This window comes from Manacus vitellinus, unplaced genomic scaffold (assembly GCF_001715985.3).
Source record: "Manacus vitellinus isolate BGI_N305 unplaced genomic scaffold, ASM171598v3 scaffold_3_pilon, whole genome shotgun sequence".
Classification (NCBI taxonomy): domain Eukaryota; kingdom Metazoa; phylum Chordata; class Aves; order Passeriformes; family Pipridae; genus Manacus; species Manacus vitellinus.
In genome coordinates this window covers 10,582,366-10,609,904 of record NW_021940535.1, presented here as the reverse complement: position 1 = coordinate 10,609,904, position 27,539 = coordinate 10,582,366, and the positions used below count along the sequence as shown (strand labels likewise).

General features: G+C 34.1%; 1 protein-coding gene across 6 annotated transcripts in view; it reads left to right on the top strand.

Annotated features, from left to right (window-relative positions):
- ULK4 (unc-51 like kinase 4) overlaps positions 1 to 27,539 on the top strand; it is a 219,654-nt gene that overhangs the window by 26,150 nt on the left and 165,965 nt on the right. For all 6 annotated transcript variants that reach the window (XM_018075381.3, XM_029961913.1, XM_029961914.1 and 3 more), the window contains exons 18-19: positions 18,537 to 18,644; positions 22,935 to 23,018. In XM_018075381.3, coding sequence (XP_017930870.2) covers positions 18,537 to 18,644; positions 22,935 to 23,018 — 192 coding nt within the window. The remainder of the gene's footprint in view (positions 1 to 18,536; positions 18,645 to 22,934; positions 23,019 to 27,539) is intronic.

Genomic DNA, 27,539 nt, shown 5'->3' with positions numbered 1-27,539 from the left:
TTCTATATAGTTGTAGTTCTGATCTTAACTAACCTGTGGCTGAACTACCCACCAATAAAAAACTCTAACCTTTTTCTCTCCTTTTCATAAAATCAGTCACTGTCATGCTTCTTGTGTGTGTAGAAAGAAGAAAATGTTGCCATTGTTCGGTTATCCTGAAATTAATTATTATAATTAGTATAAAAATAGTGCAATTGATACTTAGGCATATTTTTTCCAGAAAATTAATTGAGATGGGAGTAATTTGAGATTCCTCACAGTTCTTGAAGAGTATGTGTAATGAAGGGCAAGTAATTTTCTTTGGAGAAGAAAAGTATTTTTAATTCTTTTTTCATTTTGCATGGTCAGTAGTTGACTTATGCAGAAGATTGATTAGACAAAATTGTCTTACTGTCCTTTTTTGGATGTGACACATGCACACAGATTGAGAAATCTTGACAGAATGTACTATTTATTATTTGTTTAAAGTGTGACTGTGACATTATTTCTGCTTCATAAGGTGAAGCCAGAACTTGAATGTCATGGGTGTTTGAATGTGAGACCCAACTGCTAAACACAAGCTGTAAATATGCCTCTGTGCTGTGCAGATCTGGCATGTAGGAACATACAGTTATTGGTTAATATCTGACTGTTTTGGAAATGTGGCTATTTTGTTGCTTGAGGTCCCTCTGGTTTCTTCTTAATGAATATTAAGAATATGATTATTTTGTTATGTTGCTTAATGTTTCAATTCTGTAGTGAAAGCTGAACTCAGAACATTATAGTTCATACCTGTTTGTCTCATAAAGTGACAAAGTGGGGTAAGAGTCCTTATAGTTACAATCTCTGAAGTTTGGTCAACATCTTTCAATACTGACAGTTGCACATCAGTTGAATTCCAGGTCACAATTTAAGTGCACTCTTATATGTGACCAATTTTTTTTTTTTTTTGATATTTAACTTTTAAAAGTTCCAGTGAAAATACTCAAAAGTAATTTTGAGATGTTCATATAGCTTTTGGCTTCAGGTGTTTGTTAAGGTCCTTAGCACTAATATATTCAGTAATAGGTTTTTCAGCTTCCTAGTTTCCACCATAGAAAACACATTTCCTACTCAGCTGTTGTATTTAAAAGCAATAGACTGAAGTAGTTATACTCTGAGCTGTGATATTATTTTGTTCAAAATGTTTTCAGTGGGTTTTTTATATGAACATAAAAATTATTCACAAATGAAATTTAGCATTTTTATAAGTATTCATGTACTTCAAAAAACAAGTTAAATCTGGGACTAGTCCCATTCTTATGTGAATTAAAATTAGTTTTTATATACATTCACTAAGAAAATAAGGATTTATTTTTTAAATTAACAAATCTGAGTTCAAAATGCATGTACTATGCTTTATTTAATGGTGTTCATTCGGATTTTTTTCTCACGAAGTAATATCTCTGAATTAAAAAGATTTTAGAGTGCTTACACAAAATTAGAATGAGAAAAAAATTTGAATCCTGTATTTTCATGTCTTCAAATAATCTAAAATCTAATATCTAAAAATCTAAAATCAAATAACTGCGGGCAGTACACAAAACTTAACAGTTCATTTATAGGAAAAGTAGGAAGGAGTCATTTATGAATTTCTTATCTGCCAAGTTGTGTTCCCCTCTGCTCCCTCCAGAGGAACCAGATAAACCTGTGAGTTTGTTGAACATTCTTGTTAACTGTCAGCTATTTTATGTTGTGTGATGCTTAAAAAAACACCACAAAGCAAACCTTTAAACCAGCCTTATAAACTGTATTAATATAATACTGTAATTTATCCTCTTATTTGAGCCAGCTGATACTCCAGCTGAAGTTAATTGGTGGCTGCTGTGATTTAGGAAGTGTCGAAATCAAACTGTAGCTAGACAGATCAACATAATCTAAAATGACTCTGATTCAGGTCTTACAGTCTGAAGATACAGGAGTGATCTATCTATTGACGGGGCTTTTTGTGTTTTCTTTCCACTTCCATTCCTAGTAACTTCTAATACTCTTTGCTTTTTTTCATCTGTTAAATAGAGGTGATCTGTTTTAGCTCCAAAATTTGTTCCCACTTGTGAAAAGTCAGTTGAGAGCTCGTGAAGATGCTATTCTGGAATTATTTTTGCTCCCTTCCTGTACCATGCTATTTATATCAAATTTTCATTCCAGTTTTTATCACTTAAGGATAGTTCCTCTATATTTGAGGTTGAATTTGCACCATTAACTTTTTTAGTTGTCGTTAAAATGATTTTGTAAGTAGTAGTAACATTAAGCCCTGAAAGAGGCAGAAAAACTTCAGTAAGAAAAGAAGCCTCATCCTTATTTTAAAGGCTAAAGTGAACTTTCATATACTGTATGCAAAAAGCCTTTAATTTGTTGGGTTTTGAAGGATCAGTGCTTTGGGGATTTTTTAAAGTTTTTATTCAGGTAATTGGGGAACAGCAGTTTCCTTTGAATGTAACCACCAGAGGTCACTAAAACACAAAAATAAATTCAAGTAAACTTATTTCACAGACTTGACAAGCATGTAAATGTATAACTGTGTAGTATCTTTATTCTGCTGATGTATTCTAATATGTAGGTCATATTAGAAAAAATTAGAATAAATGAATATTTATATCTGTGAATTCACTTGCAGTTGATCTATTTCCAGTTAAGAACTTTTAAGAAGCATATTGCATTGATAAGAAAAAATAAGACTGATCTTAGAATGCAATAGGGAAATTGATCTCTTCTAAAACTGCAGATGAAGACATTTTGTGTGGAATTTCTTCTATCATGCATTTGCAATAAAAGTTTTTAATAGGTCACTTTTTTTCTCACTTATTTTTTTTTCTCATGGAATTGCCCTTTAGAAATCTGAAACATAATTTCCTCTTATTTATTCCTAGTTTTCTTATGAAAACATCTAAACTTTCAAGTTTTATCCTTGTATTTAGATTTTGAAACAGATTCTTAAGATTCTGTAAAAAACATTCTTTCTTTCCAGGATTCTGTTCTTCATCTTACAGGAAGAAAAATTATTCTGTAGTTAGGGAAGCTTGTTTCTGTGTACCTCTAATTTGGTTTATCTAATAAAAGAAGCTATAGTTCTTTCCTTTCTGTGAATATATCGAGCCTTCTGCCACCTAGGACACAGCCATTCTGATGTGACATTTCAGACGCAGTCTGAATTTTATTAAGAGATGATAGAGCAACTCAGCAGAATGCTTCCATGTCAGGGAGCAGTGTCTTTCTCTGTCTGGTAGGAGACTACCCTGGAGTCCTTCTCTGCCTGTCCTTTTGGTGGCAAAATCTAGTCCTTTTCTTTACCTCTTTTAAATTTGCTAATTGGGAATATCAGTCTCACACTCTGACCTAGGGAGTTGTGTCTGGGTTTTTTTTTTAACAGACTTGGGTCCACTGCTCTACCAAGTGCTTAAAGGGTTCAGAGAACCTGGTACAGCCTTCACACTGTAAGCTTTTTTGCAAAGCCTTTGGTATTCCATGGACAAATTAATAAACTAAATATCCCATGGACAATGACAGCATATTAGGGTGTCTCAGTAATGCTGAACTCCTTTGTCACAGTAGTGAATACTCAGATTTCTGTTTTCATATAAATTGATTTCATGTAATTTGAGCCTTTTTATTTCTGATTTTTTATTAAAGAACAATTTAGTGGTTGTTTTCCACAGCAGCAAAGCAGCCGTAATGTTACAGGTGCAGTTGTATGACATGCGAACTCATGTATGTACTCTCGCTAATCTGACTCTGTCTGCACTGTTCTGGGTCTACAGTTTGTTGTCATTCAAATTCATCCAGAATACCAATCTTAAGTCATGTTCCTGTCTTACTTCTCTGATAACTCCTGTTACTAGGTCTGTCCACGTCTGCCCATATTGTAAAGAGCTGCAAATAAAAATGGTTTGATTTGGCCATTTATTCCAAACCTATTTAGTTTTGATGTTGTTTTATTGTAAAATAAATTCCTTAATCTGCTCACACATGATCATAATTTTAGTGTATCCTTGTTTGTTTTCTCCAAAGGCACTTTCCTTGTTTTACTCTAATATCTCTTACGTGAAAAAAACCTAACCCAAAACAAAGCAAAAACCACCCCAATTTTAAAAAGTCTGTAGGCAGGAGATGAAAGCTGTAGCAGAATATGTGCACAAGTACTAACACATGTGCACATACACATGCCTGCTGTTTTGTAAATTGATTAGAACTTTACAATTACCTTTCTGGCATGATCGGGATTGTCACTTAATACCTTGGTAGCAGCAAGAGGAGATTCAAATTTTTGAGTGACTTCTAGTAAACTTTCAACCTCTATAAAGTTTCATCAATTTATTTTCAACAACCTGGTTCACTGAATGTAACTTACATATTTGCCTGGGGCACGTGGCAAGAAGACAAATGAAAAATTGACATTTCTCAGGTAAATTAGCAGAAACTCATGGTGTGTTTGAGAAGAGTTCTTTTGAGTTCATAAACAGAAAATGGAAATAAATTAACAACTGTGAATCTGTCAAGCATGACAATTCTGAATTGTTGGAGAAAATATTAAGGCCTTTTATCATAATTGAAGATTTTTTTTTCCTCATTCAAAAAATTATTTTTATCAATCCAATTAATTGGGCTTGCTTTATGTTTGAAGTCCAAAACAGGGTGGTAATAGAAAACAAGGAAGTTCTCAACTAGGAAAGAGAAAACATTGCCAATTGCAGGATTAAATCACTTCTTGCAATTTTCTTAAGTTAGTTGCCTGGCTGAAGCAAAATCTGTACCCTTTTAAAAGACATTTAATTGACACTATTTTCATAGTCCATTAAATTTAGTCTGTTTTCTTTGAGAGATGAAATAACACATTTTCCCATTAAAATTACATCAGTGGTGCTGCAAGTATATCTGTTGCAATAGTCTTAATTTACTTCCTATGATAGTAAAAGTATTGTGGATTTGATTTTTTTTTCCTACAAGTCTGTTATTTTTGGGATAATGAAGATCTATGCCCCTAGGGCCCTTTTCTTCAGCAGATAAATATCTACTTCTCTGGAAGGTGAATAGCTGTCTGGCAGACTTTTGTCAGTGTTTTGAATATTTCAGGATTCTAAACATAATTTATATGCCTCCTAAATTAATGTTATGAAACATCAAATTAACTTTCTCCTTCAACTACTTCTATCATAAGTACAGTAGTGACCTGGAGTATTGTAAGCTTCAGAGAGAAGCTTATTAAGGGTAACATATGTTAGGGGAAAAGACTGCCCCTGAATTCGCATCCATGTAAAGACTTCAGGAAATCAACGGGCATCCAGATTGTGTATCAGAGTTAAGAGGGCAAATAGCTTCCCATCAAATGTTTTCCTATTTAATACACACACACTTATGGGAGCTTTGCTAAAGGCAAAAGTGAACACAACTGTGTGCTAGATGTGGTGCTTGTCTATCTACCAGTCTTTCTATATTCCACAGAGATGTATCCACTCTATTATGCAGTGGAGAGAAAGCACATCTGTGTTGGGCTTCTCATGTTGTAGCTGAGTATTCTAAACATTGAGCTTTGGGATATTTGGGGTTTGCATTTTTTTGTTTTGATGAAATTTGGGGTTTTGTGTGGAAAAAAGTTCTAATTGATGAATTGTCACTATTGGCTGTGATCTTAAGATGAGTAATCAATAGGGATCTGATCTTGATTAGAAAGAGCTTTTCTTTTTAGGTCAGGCTCATTTTAACTTTCTGTTAATCTGTTCTGTCATCCAGCAAAATGTACAAATGCTTGTGCCAGCCCAAAGGAAGAGACAGAGCAAGACTGAGTCTGTTTTTGTTGCTGGTGGTGCTAGTCATACTGGTTTGAAATGGTTCAAATTATGGTTTCAAACTTAGAATGAATATCTGTGTGTAGCAAACGAGAATATGTTGTGGACTGCTGAAATGTGCAGTGTGGTCAATGTTAACAAATTTCCACCACCAGTAAATCCTTCTGTGTGTATTCCTTTTTTCTATCATTCATTTACCTGTCTTTCATTCAATTCAATTGGTAGGAGTAGATGGAGAAGTGCAAGTTCATTCTTCTTTAAAAAATAAATTTGTATACCTACTAGTTTAATCACCATATTCAAAATCAGAGTGGTCTTCAATTTATAACCTACTTTTGAAGTTTTAGTGTATTAATCATACCTATATTTTTTTGAGGAAAAAAAATTATTTAAAAAAGAAATTGTTTTCATTTTGGCAATGATGAGATCTTGCCCAATATTTCCTATTGGGTGATCAGGTACAAAAGTGCCAAGGAATTTTGAATTAAATACTTCTGGAGTTACGGGGTATGATTATTTCCAATTATAACTTCAAGGTATTTTCTGATTACTGTTTTCCCATTTTTTTCTTTCCAATAAAAAAATGATGGAATTTCTGTTAGATATTGTGGAGTTTGTTCCTCCATGTTTGTTCAAATCCCTCTCTTGCAATAAAGGGGGAGTAGATGATAGAGGGCAATAGGTGATGTAGGAAGTTTTAAGAGTTGATACGGGTAATGGGAGTGTCAGACTTGCAAAAGCAAGTGCTAGCAAAACACTTCTGAAAGACTTTAAAGGTGCCTGCCTCTGATTTATCGTCAGTACCTAATTGTTTGGAGTTACAAGGTAATTTTACTTAGGGTGTCCAAGCTCACTTTGAGTTTTTTGATACCTTTTAAAAAAAAACATCTGGAGCTGACCACTCACAAAGCCAAAAAGCGGTATTAATCCAGTTGACAGCTGCTTAGAATTTTGTGTTTTTATTGACAAAAGTTTGACTTGTGAAATCATGATTTCTTTTCATATATCTCAATTTTAAACAATTGAGCAACACAAATTGACTTGTGTCAAGTTCTATTATATGTTTATTGAATGTATTTTTTGAAGCTGGTGGAACTCCACTTTTGATATTGCTGTGCAAGTTTTTAATGTTTGTTATTTCAAGAGTAAACTTATTTGTATGAAGTAGAACACTAAAATCAATCTTCATTTTGGAGTGAAACACTGAAAAAAACCCCTCACCTTCGTTCTTCTGTATAATGCTGTGAAACTGATGCACAATTTGGGTGTAAGATTGCTGTTGGCATAAAACAATCATCAAATACAGTTTAAAATGCAGCTGTTTAAACTATTTTATGACATTCTATAATTCCATTTTTTCTTCCATTCTATGCATTATGATGTAAATGTACAGTGAAGAATACACTTTTAAGTCCTACTTAGTTAAAATATTTTACATTTGGAGTTAAAAGTAGTATTTTTTCACTATAATACAATCATGTTCTAAAGTAATATTTCTTACACTTTTTTAACTTAAATTCTGTGGTACTGAAGTTGTTATGTTTCAAGCAGATTATTCCTAGCTTTTATAGATGAACAATTCCTATTGAAGGGAGCTTTACATGCATAAGAACTATAGAATCAGTAATTTCTTTTAATGTTAATGGGAATTATGTCTAGTGAGGGCTAAATTTGCTCAAAAAACCTGAGATGCATCATCTCTTATTTTCCATTTCAGAACTGGAAACATGCAAAGAAATTTATACTGTGCGAAACTTAGTAGGAAACAGAGCTTGACCCAATAGTTCTTATTTTTTAATGACAAGATAAGCATAACTGTTAGGCTAATAAATAGTGCTTATAGTGTCAACATTGAGTTATGTTTTTCCTTCAATCCAGTTGCATAGAAAACTTACATAAATAATTACATATCTTTTAACTTTTCTGTCCCTAAGTCAACCTATTTCATGTTTTACTGAGAACAAAGTTTGTTCTTAAGCAGGAGTGTAAGAGAAGAAAGAAATACTTCATGGGTTAGTTTGTGCATCCTTTCCTAGGGCTGCAAAGAAAAAAACCTGGAATCTTCTTTGATTTGGAAGGCAACTGGAGGATTCTTTGCTAGGGTTTACCTTTTTGTTTTGATCCTACAGTGATAAGCAGTTTCAGGTTAATTTACTTCCAGAGGAAAACAATGATTATGTGCCGTTTACCACGAGTCTGACAGCTACCTTTATTATGTATGTATTGTGCAGTGGGAAGCTTAGTTTGTCTGACTGTTATACTATGTAGGCTTTTGCTGAACTAATTTAATTTTTTCCCTCCTCTGGCATTGTTTTCCTGAGGCTTTAGAATATATTTGTGCCCAGTTTTGTAGTTTTGTCTTTATGGATTGTGTTTGGGACCCTAAACTGAAAATGTTCTGTGATTTCTCAGAGTTTTTTGGCTTTATTCACACACAGGGAGAGCAAGATGTATATGTATTTTAATTTTTTCCTTAAATTAAGAAAAAATCAAGACAAGTAAAATCAAACCCAGTACACAAAATTGAAGCTATCTTGCTATTATTTTCACAAATATATAAAGGTGGTTACCCTGAAATGTTAAAAATGGAAAGATTCATACTGTCAGTTGTACTAAATGAATGTGATGTTAACAAATAAACCATCAGCCACTTCACCAGTTGGCTCTGGGAATATATCCTTAGCTTTCTTGGTGAAGCTTGTACTCCTGGGAGCACTGAGTATTGTTATAAAGAGGAAAAATTTCCAAATATTCTAAGCCTCTAGAGCACTTACTGCCTGCAGTTCCTTCCCTCTATTTAAAATTAGACAGCTAAGCCCTACTTGGAAAATGGAACAGAGATACTTGAGCAATCCTTACTTTTGCAGCTAGCAAGCAGATCTGTCAGGTAATGGAGCCTGCTTTCTCATGAATTGAGTTGCAGCTGGATTACTTTTAAACTTAATTACATAAAGACTACCTTTTAGCATATTCACCTCTTCCTTTGTAAGCTATCACAAAGTTTAAACAGAACATCTTGGTTTAGGCAGGTGTCTTCATAATAATCTCTGAGGTTTTTTCTGTATGCAGTTATGTTCAAAATGTTTTCACGTATTTCTTCTCTGTTTAAAAAGAAATGAGTTTGTACCACAACTTCTATATCATTTTTATATTGCTATTTTGCTTCTAGAGGCTTCAAAAAAACAATACATCCATTTATTTATTTTAGGTTTTTTTTCTTACTCTGGCTTTGGGTAAGAGGATTGAAATGATTGCAAGGAAGGAAACAACACTGAAATTATTGTCTAAATGCTTCTCTTTTCTTTTTATGCTACCGCAATTTCCCTAAGAACAGCACATCAAAGTAAGAGTATAGAATTTTGTATGGTTGTGCATCATGGGACAGAGATATGAATTTGTTGCATGTGGTGTAGATTTAAAGTGGTGTAGATTTAAATTAGACGTGTGCTTTCGCTGGTATTTTTTGGTGTCATGGGTAGATGTTGGTCTTTGCTTGTAGAATCAGTTTTGTTACTTTCCCTTGTGTACTGTGGGTAAATTTCGTAGAATAGGAAATGAAAATTAAGGTAAATGTAAAAATAAATAGTTTGAAAAAAATATGTTTTTATCGCTTCTTAGATTGATGAGAGGACTGTCTTACTTTCAAATAGCTTTTCTAGCTAATTAAAACATTTTTAATGTTTTAAAGAAGAAGTATGCTACAGGGCAAAGAATTTTATATAATTGTTAAAAAGACAGCTCTGGCAGATCATTTTAAGTTTATTATGTCTAAGACAAATCTGTTTACAATGTTTACAGTGTGTGATTTCTCCCTTTTCCATTTTTCTCTGGTTTACTGTACAGCTGACACCTGTTACTTTAAAAGTAAATGAATATGTTGTACACACTGAAGATATGCTTGAGATGTGAAGGACTAGGTGAACTAGAAGGAATATTGTTTCTATAGTTAAAATAACCTAGCAGGAACAACTTTTTTCCTGTGGAAGAAATGAAATATTTGCTTTTCTTACATTGTTACAGTATCAGCAGAACCATTAAATATGTACAGAAAAAGAAATGTGAAGTCAGCATTCTTGCTGTGAGCAAGAGAGACCATGTGGAAAAAAATTTCATGCCTAAGCTTCTTGACATGAAACATGATTATTTCCATTATTTCTGGAAAACACAAATCTATGTGAGGTTTTAAATATTTCCTGGCATAATTTGGATGTTGTTTGCACGATGTTTGCAAAGCCGTATCATATAATGTTGCAATTCTCTCTTATGTTCTTCTAAAGTTCTTTTCTTTATTAAGGCCTGACATAGCTGAAAACTTGGTTTTAATATATTTTTGGTACTTTAATTTTCTTTTGCAGCAACCAACTCCGGGTCGATGCAAGTTGTTGTACAGTTTGCTCATTGAAGTGTTTAGCTCCTATAACTAAATGCATACCTTAAAGAATTAACCTAAAAGAAATCCCTTCTTCCATCTCGTTTTGTCTTGCATTTGCGAATTAATCAAATCATAGACTACTAACAGAAGGAAACAATCCAGGTTTTTCCTCTAAAGCACATACTTACTTGATTGACACAATTAGGCTACAACATGTTTTTGTGATAGATAGCACACTGGTGGTAGCTGAAAAGCCTAATTTCCTGCTGTCTTCTGATTACTACATTAAAAGACACTCAAACCAGGCCCAGTGTTACGGAAGACCACTTGTATATTGGCTGTAGTTCTAGCTTTTCCTCTAGCATCTGGAAAAAAAATGTTATTTTAGTCTGAAACACATTTAAAAAAGAATTCAGTAGGAAAGAAGGAATTTTTTCTCCAACTGTTGTTTGGTCTAGTTTGAATCTGCACCAAGCAGAATGAAGGAATTTGCAGTACTCAAAGGGAACTAATTTCAAAGAAAATTTATGGGAAATCTTTGAAGTCTATAGAATTTTTTTAAAATATGAGAAATTCTATGTAGAATTAATCAATCTAAGATATTCTGCATGGATATTTTATTGGTGGGCATTGGTCATCAACGTGGCTTCTAGAAAGTGGTAGCAGACCCACTGCTTGGGAGCAGATGATGACTTAGAATAACTTCAAGTAGAGTTATGAATAGAATAAAAATCCAGGAACATGATATTCAGAAAAGGCAAGGATGAATGGTAGAAACTTGCAAATAGTGAGAATAGTTAAATACAGGGAAATAACAAGGAAGAGAAGGGAAAAAAAAAAAAAGAAAAAGACCTCTTCCTTGGATATTCCTGCCAATTCTTGTTCTGTGAAGACTGGTTTCTAGTTCCAGTTTACATCTTTATTGGCAGCTCCAGTTGATTGCCACTGACATCAGTTTTGAAGGCAGAAATCTTTGTTTTTTGGACTCCTGAGCAATCTTTTTCTTTCCTTGCCCTTGGCAAAAATGAAAGCAGGATCTCTTTCCTGTTTGAAGCAAATATTTTTACCTGGTCCTTCCTGTTTCAAATTTTAAAAGCTTCAAATTTAAGAGCTGGGGTGGAAATCAGATATGAACATCTGCAATTGAGTTCATGTAATCATACATCTGGCATGACAGATTAGGAGAAGAAGTAACTAATTTTTTTTTCTTAAAAACAGCAAACAAGCAAGCTCCAAAGTTTGTTGACAGTACTTTTACATGCATTTTTAATTTGTTAGTAAACATAGCAGATTTGTAAGTTAATTGCTACTATTTGTGTTTGATTGTATCCCTCTGGGGCCTTGAGTTGATTCCAAAACAAGTTGAACCCCTGTTTGAGTTCATGACATCTGGTTTGGCTACTCATCTAAGATCTCTTTCTATGGCAGTTATGCAAAAGTTGAAAAGACAAGACTTTTCGTGATGAATCAATTTTGCATTGTATTCTACCTGGAGAAGTGTTACACGTCCATCTTATAGTGCTCTCTGGAGGAGTTCTAGAGGACTTGCAATATGTTGTTAATTTGCTTTCTTTTTTTTTTCTTTTCCTACATTTTGGACAGCATTAATACCACATCCATAGTCTGATGGTCAGACTTCCTTTCAGTCCTCCATATTTCATGACCCAGTTTCAGTCAAGATGTTCAGAGAAAGCTAGTCATTTTTATTTTCATGTGCCATTTCAAAGATGAGCACTTGGTATGTATATTAGTCTAGTTTCTTTTCTGGTTAGTGGCAATATAACCATGGCATACTTTCTCAACCTGGTGAGAGTGTTTTTCTCAAAGGAAGGTGAGATTGCTTTGCCATTGCTTGCCCATGTTACAAACATGATGTGTTTGTAAGCACAAGAAAATGAAGTGAAAAGTAATTTCCATTATGCTTGAGGCACAGAAATTTATCACTGTAAGGGTTTGCAGAATTATAAATATATTTTTATTTCCACTAATACTTGCTGACAGTCATACTAATAGATCAAAGATGCAGTAATGTTGTAAATCTATACATTGCCACTTTACATTTTAAGGCATAAAATACCTTCTCTTTTTGAACATGCTGTAATTTTCACTTCTGGATTCTTAAAACGTCAGGGAAAGTTCTACATAAAGCTTGAAAGAGATTGAGAATCTGCAATAAGTAATGTATCAACTCCACACACTATTGTCATAAATGAAGGCAGTGACTGCCTATCCAGATAAGAAGCTTTTTTTCTTTCTTCTCTTATTGTAGCTATATTATATCCATCCAGTTGGACAGCTGGTGTAAAAGGTGTAGGTAATTTATTAAATTTAAAATGCTTTTACCTGGGCTTGCAGTTCATTACTATGTACTTCTATGAAAGGGAAAATGTAGGCAGGTTGGAAAGGAAAAAAAAAAAAGTACTATAGGAAACAAGAAGACTTCCTTTGTCAGTCTGTAGTTAAAATAAATTTGATTTTTCTGTTGTGCCTTTTCCCACACACACTGTGGTACTTTCTTGACCTAAAATTTATACCACCCTTCAACATTGAATCAAAGTCTTTAGACAGATCTTTTTTTTGAGTCTTATATTTTTGCTTAGGAAAGGATGAAAGAGTGTTTTAAATCTTGTAGAAATCACTGTTGTCAAGATTAGACATTTCCTGTCAAGAGCAGGAAACAGTTTGTCCTTTTACAACATTTAAATTGTGTTCTTAAAATGATATATTAATGAATATATTATATAACATTGAATGTATTTTAAAAAAATTGTGTATCTCTATAATTGTGCTTATAATATAGATGATGAATCTCAACTTCCTGTTTCATTGCTTCCATTGCAGAGGACACAAGAAGATCTTCTTAAGTTGGTTATTGGCACAGACACACTGCCAGTTCAGTATGTGACATATTCTGTGAGCCCCCGTTTCCTGCACTTGTACAATATTTGAGTACTTAATTGTGTTCAGTTGACAGAGAGGCAATTCTCCAGCCTGTATGCTCTCTAGAGAAAAAGAGGTCATTATCTGATTATGGTAAATATAGACTTGTATTTGAGAGATTGTGAGTATCCTCTGTAACGTGTAGTAATTATTTAGTGTTCAGTGCCTTCTAACATAATACCCCATTCTTGTTACAGATCTACTTACAGTTACTAAAATTAACCTTTAATGGATAAATCTATTATCATATATGAAGATAATAACTAAGATTTTATGCAATTACTGTTTAACAAAGATTTAACAATTTTAGAACAAGTCAGTCACTAATGGCTCAGATTTCTTCAGACACAACTTCTCTCTTGCTTAGTAAACCATTTTTTGTTGAAATAAAATCTGGAATTTATTGCAGTGTTGACTAGCTTTTTGGAAGTTTTTTTTAGTGCACAGGAAAGGAAATAACTTCTTTGTTTGAATTTTGTGAACTCAGTTAACTTTTACATTCATATACAAGAAAATTGTAGGGATTGAAATATGAGGAGAATGACTTCCTTTTCTTATCACTTCAGTATAAAAAATAATACTAGAATAACTTCAGAATAAAAATAATAACTCATCCCAAAATCTTGAAGGAGAGTGAGAAACAATAATTTCTGTTCACCATTATGAAATATTTTTCTTTGATTTAATTTTCATTAATTTCAAATCTTAAATTCTTAATTTTAATGACAAACAAAAAACCCCACAGAAGATGGATAATCTACCTAGTATATTTAATGTTGATGGCAGTTTTGTTGAACTTCAATTGAGTGAGAAGGCAACCAAACAGAACTTAGTACAAGTGAACATAGGAATTTTATTACATACAAAGGTTAATTCATGGTTTTATTTAATAGAACATTAATAGAGAGTTGTAGGACAGCATCCATAAATGTATTTAGATAGTGTGTTGTCCAAATTTATCAATATATTAACCAAGCTTTGGGAAAATAAATATTACAGGTGCTAAACAGGATTAGTGTTGATACAGGGTTTTCTGCTGGTTGAGGTTCATCGTTAAAGCTGATAATTTTGAGCAGCCTGCCTTGATCCTCTATAGCAGATGTGCAGTTTGACTTGTATTTTCTTCAGATCCTGCCTACAAACAAACAAGTGTAACTTACATATCATGATGAGTTAATGTCCCATCTAGTCTGCTGGGACTATTGTCAGCAGCTCATGTTATCACACGGTTCATCAATTTTATGTAGTTTAAATGCTATCTCATGGCATGTTCACTCTCAGTCTAAAGAGACAAAGCTGAGAAATGCCACAGTGCTGAGGTACTTTTAGCGGTATTGATTCCACAGTGAAAGTAGTTCCCAAAATGTATTTAATCACAAAAGCTAAAGTAATTCTGTACAGCTATAGAAAGGAGAGCTAATAAAGGAGAAAATGCTGTCATTATGTGTTCATCATTTAGTGCAGAATTGCACTTGAACCAACTTGACTACTACTTTCTTAAGCTGACATATTAGAAACTTTAAAACCTACTGATATATTTATTTCTGAAACAGGAAAGTGAATCTGTCTCTGAATGGCAGTTCCTGAATAAAATTCATAGAAATGCTCTGAAAGCAGTTAAAGAAAACGGTTAATGAACATAGCATTACATAAAAAAAGGGGAGAAAGTCAAAGTTTGTTTAGTAGATCTGTCTGCTTTGCTTTGAAGACTGCATTTCCAGTTTTTATGTGATGTTACTGTACAAAGATTGGAGTTATGAAGCTGCTAAGGTCAGAAGGTGAAGTAAAATCAAGGAAAGTTGAGGATAAAAACTCCTAAGTGCTCTGGGGAAGAAAAAGTGCTTTACTGCCAAATATATCTGTAAACTAGTTAAAAAGAAAAAGGGATAAAAAGGACATTTTATAACTTTTAGGACTGTAAAGTGTTGACACCTAGGACGATAGTTAAATTCTGTAAACTCCTTGTGAGGATAGAATACCTATTTTTGTGGAAGATTTTGTTATGAGAAGACAGTTTTCGCTTAGGAAGGCTTTCTGCCTAAAAGGTAACTCTCTCTGAAAGGCAGTTTCAATGCTTTTTTTCCCCAGCCACATAGCAAGAGAAGTTCTCAGCCTCTTTCTCTGGTATGTGAGAGGAGAGAGTTAATGCTTACAGAAATGCTACAGGGCGGTTGTGTCGGGAGAGTCAGCGGGAGGCCAGCAATGATAAAGCCCGGGAGTGAACAGGAGGTTTGCCTTTTTCTTCCTGGGGCTCAGTGTTGTAGCACTGTTAGGTTTCTGTAAATTTTGGTGCTCTGGCCTTCTAAATAAACATTTTTGAATTCTTTCCACTGCCTTGGCATTTCTGGGGATATGTGCATATCTTACTCCTGATTTTTTTGTTCCTTTGTTTGTTTTGTTTTATTTTGTTTCATTTACTACCTGATTCACCTGTCAGTTCCCTATATGCTTTTTGCGATTGTGTGTGATGGGCTCTTCACAGAGCATTTTCTTGCGAAATTTGCTAAAATGAGACTAAATTTCGCAGATTATTTTCTTGGAACTTTTGAGACCTTTGTGTCTTTATTTTTCCTCTTTCTTTATAGATGCAAAATGACAGTAAGGTTAGAGACTGCAAAAATACTATGACTTGCAAAAACATAAATTATATTTCATATTAGCAAAGGATTTAGGGGACAAGAATTTTTGTTTACAGGGCAAGTGATTTTATGCACCTATAAATTTGTCACCATAAAAAAAAAATTAATGAAAGCAATCCAGAATCCAGCAACATATGAGTAGTTTTCTGATACAGATCTCTAGAAGATGATGTCTTGTGATAAAGGGGAAGTGACTTATAAGATTTTTATAAGGATTGAGGCAATTTCTGATATTGGGATAATATCAGGATATTCTGATATTCTTAACTGCAAGTCAGGGATGATAATATCTTCAGGTTTTTCAAGATTATGTACATTTTTATTGGTTCTCTTTCAGAACAACAGAATTTTTGTCTTCTGCCTAACATACTTCAATTAAAATTCTTTCTATGTGTTACTGTTTTGCTATGTGCTTGTACTTTGTGGGTAAAAACTTATGTTTTGGTTTTTTTTTTAATTGGTAAATATATAGCATACATGCATTCCATCAAGAATTTAATAACATATTACATTTTTTTATTGGGGTGTATGCATAATGACAGATTTGCTATCTGCGTGGCAGTGATCAGCAGCCAATGTATGTGTTTGGCATTTATATTCATCACTGTATACAGAGTGAGATCTATGTTGAAAATGACAGTTTTCTTAATTTCTGAAAAAAACTCAAAGTTTAACGCTTTCTTTTTAGCTACTTCTTGCATAATGACTAGATGGGACTGTGTTTTACTGGGTCTTTTGAGAGTGTGGGAAGAGAGGGCATGTTTTGAAAGTAGAGAGCCAGGACTATTTCAGGTAACCTTTGCCTTTGGCCAAACACTTCTCATGATTTGTGAGAAAACCACAGTGTTGCTGTTGTGGTTTGTTTTTTTGATGCTGCCAGAATGGTTGTGGTGGTTTTTGCTTGTTTTGGTTTTTACTTCTTTTTCTCATGTGCTACCCAAGGTGCTTGGGTTGAAGTGCTGTTTGTATTCAAATAAGACTGCAAACTGTGAGTTCCTTGAGATGAGTCATCAAAGTCTGTGCTCTCTGTGCTCTGTATAGAGATAATACAATACTTGCCTAACTGGAAAAAACACCAGATCACTTTTTTCCAACTCATTAACTCTTCCCTATTGTTTGACCATATTAAAAGTAGTTTTAAACTAGAAGAGAACAGTGAAAAAATCTATACATTATTTTATTGTGATTTGATTAGTTAGATGATCTTTGTTGTATCAATGCTTCTGCTTCTTAACAGGTATTTGTAGCATCATCAAATCTAAGGCCTGGACTCAATGACTTTGAAACAGGACTGTCACAGACTCAGTCCCACTTTAACATATTTTTAAACAAAACCATTTTTAAAAAGTCCATTGTTCTCTACTGAAACATTCCATAAACACATGAAATGTGTCAGTGATACTGCTGATAATGTTTTTGCTGTTTAAAGGGGAAGGGGAAAGTTCCTAAGCAGAAGAACGAAATAAAATTAATTCTCAATTTGTTATAGAGATTGAATAGATGTTTTCTACTGCCTTGTTTTCAGTATAATAGGGAAACAATAAGTATTATTATTTGCCTGAACTACTGTTTTTTAGCTGTTTCCATAGGCTAAGACACATTTTAGTAATATTTTCTCTGTTTAATTAAAAAAAAAAAGTAGTGCAAGCTATGTCACACTTCACTTTTGAAGTAGTAATTAAATTGACAGTTTCCAAGGTTTAAAATGGAATAATATGTGCAATATTTTATTTAAAGTACATAAAAGTAACCTCAGATCTCACTTTGTATATCATGCAAACTATTGGAAGTCACTGACTACTGCAGTAGTATCTGTTTACAGAGCTTATTTGCTGTATCTTGTAAGTGCTTTAAGAGTATTAGAACCAAATCCTTCCAAATAGAGAAAAGAACTACTTAAGGGACATAAAAAGTGTGCTAAATCCATCTTTTTTTCCTACTCTCTTGCAAGGCACACGTTTTGAGCATGGAGGACATGTAGATCCATCTTTCTTAAACAACTGGCTTCTATACTGCTAAATGCTTGCTATATGCAGGAGCAGATTTGGGGTTTGGGGAACAGATAGCATCCTGTTCAGTTTAACAGGTGGTAGATCAAAGGTCCTTCGTTTCTTGAATGAGTCCAGCATTAGGTTGAATCAGTTCCTTGTGTGTATGGGAAAGTGATTTCTTACCAGGTCACCTGCACAAAATGAATCCGATTTTCCAGTTTCCCTCTACCCCTCATTACAAATATTATATATGTGTATCTCTGCTTTGCATACAGAAACTCTTGAAGTACAGAAAACTAAAATCATATGTCCAATTCTTACACAGTGAGTTGTCTATAAACTCAGAGATCAGGAGAAAAAACTTTAATAGTTCTTTACCTTTTGATTTAATATCTACACAAAAGACACCATTAGAGGTTTTTTGTTGCTTGTTCTTTTTGTAACCTGATGGTGAACATTTTAGATCTTCTAACAGAAACATAGTAACAGCAAGTAGGCTTTTTTTTTCCCCATTGTCCTGAGGGGAAGGGAAGAATGGATAGCTGGCTGACAGTTTGTCACCTAGGCTATTTCGTTATTGCGTTTTATTCCATGTTGCATATATAATGTTTTGTAAATATTATTTTTCTTGCCTTTCAATGCTTACTAAATCCTTTGCCAATGGTTCTTTAGCATAAAGTGAAGAGTATATCAGTAAGATGGCATTTCAGATAAAGCTTTTTACCTTTAACAGTACATTTTGCTTGAGAAAATGTTACGTGTTGTTATATTGATTATTTTTTTTTTATTTTAGGCAGTTATACTTTTAACTGAACTCATCAGAGACAACTTCAGAAACAGCAAATTGAAGCAGTGCCTGCTACCAGCACTTGGGGAACTCCTTTACCTCGTAGCCAGGGAGGTAAGGCTGCAAAGTGATCCTTAGAAATTTGAAAAATGTGAAAAGATTTCCCGTGGAAAAGTAGATCAAAAAAAGCAAATTACTTTGTCATTTGTATACTCAACAGTTTCTGGTCCTTATATGTTCTGTGACATTTTTTCTACTTCAAGAAACATGTTAGCGCAACCATGTGCTTCATCAAGTAGCATTCTTAAAGTGTAGAATTTTAACTTCATAAAAGAATTTAATCAACGATCATAATGACTGCTGGCCTCCAAGTGGCAGATCTAAGAGCTAGAGGATCTTAGTTAGAGATGTTGATTAAACAGGATGTATCAGAATAGCCAATAAATTAATATTTCTCTAGTCCATATTAGATCTTCTCCTAGCATGGCTGCATTCACAGCACTGTGGAAAAGGAAATTGAATGATCCTGACTAATTTCTGTTTATTCCTGACTAAAGCTGATTTAAACCTTCAGTCTAGAAATAGTGGATTCACATTAAAAGTAAACAGAGGTAATTTGTAGAAAAGAAATACTGTCAATATGAGGAATTGAAGATGTCAGCTCCTCTAACTCTCGCCTTTCTTTTTCCTTATTGGAAGAGTAAAATACTTTCTCTTAATAGGAACAAAGGTGTCTTCAAACAGAAAAAGTCTAACCCTGGCTTCTCTGAAGCCTTTATATTATCTGTGTCATCTAATTGCTCTGAATGCTCTCATGTTAATTTAACAGTCAGTTGATAATGGAATGAAAGTAGCAAATGAATTATTTTGGCTTTAGTTATGACTTTGTGCTGAACTTCTATGTTTTATTTTCTTCATCCTCTGACTTCTTTGTATGTTCCACAAGATTCAGTGGTTGCCTTGTTTTTTGTAGGATAGCAAGCATTGTTCTATTTTGGTTAGACAGTTGCCAAAATATTTGTCAAACACGGTCACAGAGCTTGTTCTTATAATGAGAAATTATGTTCTGGAAAATACATCCACAATCACAGGTTACTTTTATGTGTTTTAATACTTTCTCAGTTTTCCTTGGGACAAAACATATGTACCTCTGTCTGACAGATTGATAACCATATACTTTTAACTACTAAGAAAAATAAATAAACTTAAAACTCCAACTTGAAAATGATAATTAGCAAGAGCCTTTTGCATGGCTTGATTTTATTTTGAAATTGAACTCTGATAGCTGAAACAGATCTGTTTACACTGGCTCTATAACACCCAAAATGATTTGCAAGCCCTGAACTGATTTTTTCCTTTTGAAAACGGGAAATGACAAATTTTTAAGTCTATATGTATTTATGAACAATGTCTGAAGCATGGTAATTTGTATTTTAACTGGTAACTCTGTCATGTTTCAGGAAGATCTGTAGTAATGGGTTGCATTGCTTTGAGTTATAGCTGAGAAATTATTAGAGTATAGGAATAAATATTTGGACATATATGAACTAGAGACACCGTGTCTTGGTAAAATTTTAAAAATATCAATGTGATTTGTATGCTTGGAGATGCTAACACTTCTTTTTTTTTTAAGAAAAGACCTTTTAGTTTCTTTATTCTGTACATATTTAACCTCAGAATGCTGTAGTGTTCTAGGCATTTTGTTGCTCATTAAACTGCTGAACAGTAGTATTGAAGGATCTTGCCAAGATCATATACCAAGTCAGTGGTAGTATAACAGGAAAAAAAGTTTATTGCCAACTTATGTCTTTAAACAGCAAAACTTTATGATTTGATGAATTAAAAAAAATCATAACAGCATCTAATTCATTAAGGACACAAAATACACAAAATATTTTTGGTTTTCTTGTTTTCCTTGTTTTCTCCCATTTTGCTCTTCAGCCTGCTTAATTGTTTTATCAAGCTGCTAAGTATTTTCATTGAAAGTATAAGTTTTTGAGGGCATGACTGTTTTTGTTTATTTATTTATTCCCTCTGGGCTTCTGATAATGATAAAGATTACTTCTTTTTCATATGAACCTTTGGTAAATCATAAATTATCAAATACTTAAAATCAAGTTCAACTGTTTAGGTGCTTGATGATTCATTAGGTTAAATATAGGATCACTATTTGCACTTCTATGATTTAGAAAATACTAGAAAATAGTCCAGATAATCATAATGATCCTGTTCAATCCTAAACTCTGATGTCATTTGTGTACTTGCATACGAGATCTCATAAGTAAGATCTTACACTTCATCTCTGCATTTTTATTCCAAACAGAATCCAAGAGCAATTTACAAGTAGCATGAGCAGACTCCAGGGAGGATGTTCTGTTACTCTTGAGCGAATTGCCTTGAGGGAAAACTTTCAAGTTTTATGTACTATTTTTATTCATTTTGTGCTGTTTGTGTTATTAGGGTGCAGAATCTAAAGTTTAATCAAAATCAACATGGGCTGTGAGCAAAACGTAGAAAGATTCCCCGGTGTTTGGTGATATATTTAAATTTATTAAATGTCACATTGTGAAGGTATGTTTAGGTAATTAAGAATGGTTCCAAGTTTCAAACCCCCTTTGCCTCTTTTTTTTCTAAATAAAGACTAAACTGCAAAAAAGTCATTAATCAGTTTGAAGAATGGAAGAACTGTTAGTGTTTCAGGACTGCACCATTTCTTAAAGCTTTTTATTTTATAGTACATTTAATATGTATGGTTGCAGAAGAACTTGACGGAATTTCTGGTTGAATTAGGTGAATAAAATGAGAAACAGGCCTATGCCAATTTCAACAGAGATGGTCTTTTTAACTCTGTCTTGACTCCTAGTCTTGTCCTGTCTCTTCCAGGTGGAAAAGATTCCACTTTTTGACTGTTTGAAAGTAACCTCCCTTTCCTTTTTTTTGAAACGGGTTGCATTCTCTTCAACTTATACCTTAAGCCTTGGAAGACAAACTGTGATTAAATGTCAACATGCTGTTACTCAGATAAGATGAAGGAGGTGGAATGTAGTAGATCTACTGTCTCTGTTGGATGTCAAGCCACTCTTATTATTAATTTGTCTGTAGATTACTCCAAGGAGGAGTTGTTCCATACTTCCTAATACCAAGTTAGCAGAAAAAAGCTTACAAATGGGAGATTTAACAAACTTATTTCCTCTATTAATATATGTGGTAAATAAAATTTTGTTTTCAATAAAGAGGGAAAATTAATTTTACTAGACAATTCAGTAATAGTCTTCCCTCCATGCTTCAACTAAATGCCTGAAATTGTCACATCATATATGTTGAATTACTGTAAGTCATTCAGAAATCAGCAAATTTAGAAAGTACAATTTGTTTCTGCATCGTCAATGTCCACCTTGCCCATACTATGCTTTTTATAATAAAGAATTAATTAGAATGCTAAAAATAATTTTGGAATATAATCAGTACAGTTCAAGAATTGTATAATTTCTGAAGAAATTGTTGCTTGTTATCCTTTGTCACCTTATTAAAACAAGTTACACATGGATTTCATGGCCTATAGTATTCATACCACCCAATGCTTATTATTTCTCAATCTCTTTCCCAAAAGAGACTATTTTTTCACTTGCAAGTAGCTCTGTGTTACTAGCCTGGATATGGAAATTGTTGCAGTAAACTCTTAATGATATCCAAGTGTCCCATTTTGAACTTGAAATTTTACAGTAGGCAACTATGGGGGGTAGGGGGAAATGGAGTTCACTTTTAATGGAACAATCAACCCCCCGATTCAACCAGCAGTGAATTAGCCCCTATAACAGGGTGATTTCAAGGAAATATACATCAAGATCTTGGAACAGTGTTCATATGTACTGAAAGCTATACCAGACAGTAAATTTTATTAAACACTTGATATCTTCTTTTATTTATGTAGAGTATTTTTTTCAAAAGTAAGTTTATTTTTTTTTTTTTGGTTGCCAGACAAAATTAATTGATTTTGTTTGGTATAATTAAATCACATTTAAAGAGAAGCATTACTACCTCAATAGTCCATTTTCTTTTTCTGAGGAGCTCAAAATGATTGCGAGGAATACAAGAATATTTTTTAGTGTCTCTGTGAATTAGAATGAATTAGAATGAATTGATGAAATGCAGGAGTATTAGGACACATTCTGTTATGGATTTTGGAGACTATTTAAATAAGCTAATAAAATATCAATCTCTGTACTGCACATGAAATGACATTAAATAGTAATAATGCCCTGGAATTTAATATATTTCATAACATATGTTAATTTGAAATGTTTATAATATGAACCTTATTAAGAATCTGTTGCCCATTTTTTATGTGACTGAGATTATTGTGATTTTTTGATTTAATCATTTGTGCCACTGGCTTCATTTCAGGAGGAAAAAGGGGAGCACCCCAGAGAATGCTGGGCTGTTCCCTCAGCTGCTTACACGGTGCTAATGAGGTGTCTTCGGGAAGGGGTAAGGCTCTTTCATGGTCCTCAGTAGAATTTCTCCACAGTAATAACCCTTTAGGCGTTGTGTGAAGATTGTAGCCTGCAGCACTGCAGTACCTTGTCAACCAAGTACTGCTCTTGAATTTAAATAATCGTGATAAGACCATGACCTAAGCAGGAGATTAATGCAAAAATGTAGTTGCTCTCTGTATAATCAACATTTATGTATTGCTGCTTGTTTTGGGGGAAATGGGATAGTAAATATAAATTACTGTTAATAAATGTGGAATTTATTATTGACATAGGTATCTTTTGAGAAATGTTTTGGCAGTTTGTGCTGTCCTCTTGCAATTTGATTTTCATACATCTTTGTAAATCTTTGAGCAAGATTTCAGTTTCTATTTTGAAGGGGCTGATGCACAGGGTTTTTTTAAACTACATTTTTATCCTACTGGGTTGTTAGCATTCTTTTGAGCCTAAAAATTAATAACTAGGTTTATTCTCATACATGTACTATGCTGTGTTCTTCATTGTTTTGGGGGATGACTTAGCTGTGCTAGAAGAAGGGAAGAAAAACGTGCATGTAGTTCCAATTTGAAAAATGAAAAAGAATTGAGTGGAGGGTTTACATTCACTGTTTGTGTGAGACCACTTGACTTTATTTTTGCCCAAGGCAAAGCTCAAGGCAGAAAACATGTCAGAGGTTGCTGGGGGGTGGAAAGCAAGAGGAAATGCATTTTTTTCCTTCCTTTTTGAGATCTTTATTGCATACAGATTGTGATTAATAGAGGAAGAACCTAGATGCATTTTAATATATTCAAACTTTCACGTGATCAAGAACACACAACTGAGTTTGTATTGCGGACTATTTCCATCTCATAATTAGAGTAAGATGTCACTCTAAGGCACATTAAGCGAGATGCTATTTAATTATAAATTTAGTAATAGAAGATGTGCTATTTCTGTATATTCAGTGTAGAGAAACTAAATCAAGACATCCATAAGACACTAATTTATTCCTATAGAAAAAAATCACTTCTTAGTCCTGAAACATGTCAAATTTTTCTTAATAATTTATCTTGATTTATTTTACTTAAAAAAAATAACACAAAATAGAAATAAATTTCCTATGCAATAGTTGAAATTAAATTTAATTAACAGAAGTTTAAAGTTATGTCTAGGCTAGCCAAGTACAGCTGTGCACTTCTACACTTTTCTGTTTGTGAAGATACTCATTTGTAATGGCGATATATTTTTTTTTTAACACGTTTGAAGCCGTAAAAATATAGACTACTTTAGGATGAAATGAACATCTGAGGGTCATCTAATCCAACCTCCTGTTCACATTAGGTCTAAATAGATCAGGTTGCTCAGGACATGTTTGTTTGACTCTCAAATGTCTCTAAGAGTTATGGTTTCACAAGCTTTCTGAACAATGCCTTGACCACCTTCATAGGAAAAAGTTTTTATTTGTATATGATTGGAGTTTCCACTTGTGACCATTGCCTCTTGTCCTATGGCTGTGCAGCTCAGAGACCATTTGTCCCCACCTTCCCTTTATTCTTTTATCAGGTAGTTGTAAACAGTAGTCAGATCTTCCCTGAACCTTCTTTTCTCAAGGCTAATCAGCTCTCTTACCCCTTCCTCATATGCCATGTGCTCCAGCCCTCAGACCAATCTGATTTTGTTCTGTGATGGGGACATGGGGAGCCATAGACATTGAATGCTTTGACTTTAGGAAGGCATTTGACACACTCTTTTATAGTCCCCTGATAATCAAATGGTAGGAAGTGATTAAATGGAAGATAAGGTGGACAGGAAAATATGCTCAGGTGACCAGAGGTGCAAAGTCCAGCCAATAAGTATCAGTTCCTCAGAGATCAATACTGATTAATGTCTTCAGTAATTAGCAGAGTGACTGACTGGAGTGTATTCACCAGTTGTGAGCACCAAATGGGTGGGGAGAGCTGCATCAATATTCTGGATGTCAGGGCTGCTGGTCAAAAGGACTGGAACAGACTGGAACAGACTGGAGAAATGGGCTGACAGCACTCTCATGAAGTTCAACAGAAGTGAGAGCAAGGGCTTGCTTCTGAGGTGGAGTAGCCCCCTGCAACAGCTCAAGCTCCCTAGGAAGCAGTTCTGCAGAAAGGGACTTGGGGGTAGCAATGGAAGGTTGAACATGAGCCAGCAGCATGCCTTAACAGCAAAGAAAAGCTGCAGCAACACCAGCTGTATTAGCAAGAGAGTACCAGGTTCAGGGAAGTGATTCTTCCTCTCTGTTCAGTGCTAATGAGACCACATCTGGAGTACAGTGTTCAGTTTTGGGCTCCTCTGTACAAGAAAGATATTGATATTCAAGTGTGAGTCCAACCGAGTGCTACCAGGATGATAACTGGAAGAAAAATCCCTAATGTTCAGGATTACTCCTTCAGTCATTGCCTGATATGTTATGGTAGAGAGCATGTTGAATGTTTTCTACTTACATTCAAACAGTCTTTTTCACAGAGAATAAAACACAAACTGTGGTCACATGTAAAGAAAATTAGGATTAAGTACCTTTCATCTTTTTATTTTTAAAAGGAATTAAGTAATATGAAAAAATTAGTTTGGACCTTTGAAGATTTTGTGGTCCAACTTCCCGTCAAAATAATGCCAGCTTCTAATTGCATTCCAACTGGCTTTCTACATATCTTTTTGTTCACTTAAATCTAGGTCTTTGCTATTTGGTTACTTTTAGGAAACCATTTGGACAGCCTTGTTAAAGCTAAAGTAAATTAAACCCACTGCCCCCTGTTGGTCCACTGAGCCCATAACTGTGTAAGGGAAGCCTGTCATGTTGGTCAGGTGGGTTTTGCTCTCTATAAACCTGTTCTAACTTTACTAGTCTTCTTGACCATCATGCACCTACAAGTAGAATCCAGGAAAACTTGCTGTGTGATTTTTACAGAGCCAGAGTTTGGAATTCCTCTTCTTGCCCTCTGGTGGGCACACCCTTTGCCCCACACCCTCAGTGAACAGGAGTATCTCCTGATCCCCACAAACTTGAAGATGTGTGCTCTCTCAAAACTGTGCTGACTGCCTTCCTCGGCACATTTGGCTGCACCCTTTTTGGTTCAGTGGACTTATTCACATTCAGTTTGCTTAAATGTTCCATACCTGTGCCTTCCTCTCCTGTAGGCATACTCCCCTATCTTAGACTGAGACTAGAGATTGAGGCAGAGAAGGTACTGACATCCTGAGACTTTTCTGTGTTCTTTGGCCCCACCTCATTCAGCCACGAACTCAATTTTCCTCAATCTTACTTTTGTTACTGATGTACCAATAGAAACTCTTCTTGTTGCATTTTTAATGTCTCCAGTTTTCAAATCAATGCTCTCTTTGCTAACCAAATATACAGGCTCTAATATGTTGTGGGGTTTTGTTTGAGGTTTTTTGTTTGAGTGTAAGTTTATGGGTTTTGAACCTTGTCCAAGCAGTGAGTGGCTCACATTGCTTACTGGCTGATATGCAGAGGAGTGTGTGAATGACACTTCCTTGCCCCCATCTTGTTGCAAAACAGGAGATAATAAAAATAGTTAAAATGAGCAATCTAGATTTTTTAAGATCTAACTTAAAACTAAAATGAGGTTACATGTAAATTTTGTTGCTTCAACTAGTAAAGCACTGGATAAGAAAATCCTGAAAATATTGTCTAAACTTCCTTCACTGTGCTTAATGTTCTTTGGCTGCAGCTCAAGATCTTGGCTGCTGTATTTCTTTATTTTACATTTTAGCCTGTCATCTAGAATTTATTCAATAAATTTCCCTGATCTAAGAATTTATTACATCTAGGTAAGCTTTGCATTCTAACATTAGTAATTAAAAATAATTGAAATTTATTAAAGTAATAAATTAATTCAAATTGTTCTAAGCTCATTTAATTAAATTTTACATCAGGATGTTTTCTGGAGTGATTATGTGTATATTGTCTCAGTATTTATGGAAGTGGCAAACTAACTTCGTAATTAAGTCTGAATTACCACAGTGTATTATATATGCACTATAAATACTCTAGTAGTATTTTTTGTTGCCAGTTAAGAAGCTTTATTTAATGTATTTAATAAGAGTTCAAGAAGATAAAACCAGTTTGTGTCATTCAATACTAGACTTCATATAGCTTTGCGTTTTGTGAGGTAGGTTCACTATTCTTCAATGTCATTACGAACTACTCTGAAACACTTTTGGATTTCTGAAGTTTTATAGGATGTGTCAGTATCAAAGCAGAATTGCCCTCTGAAACAGAACAGTAGAGCAGAAAGGAGTTTGAAACGTGTTTGTCCCTTTTGTTTGCCAGTAAAGGAACAAAATGTTCAGAAAATGCAGGCGGTATCATTTCCACATGTGTTCTGTGCCTGAAAATTCAACAGTGACAAAAAAGTGTATGTGTCAGTGAAAGGAGTTTTAGGGTGGTGGAGTAGAAGATTGGGAAAGTCTTTTATCTGTAGGAGATCACAAGTTCAGATTTCCTGCACTTCAGTGTTGGTAACTTGAGATAGAAGCTGAT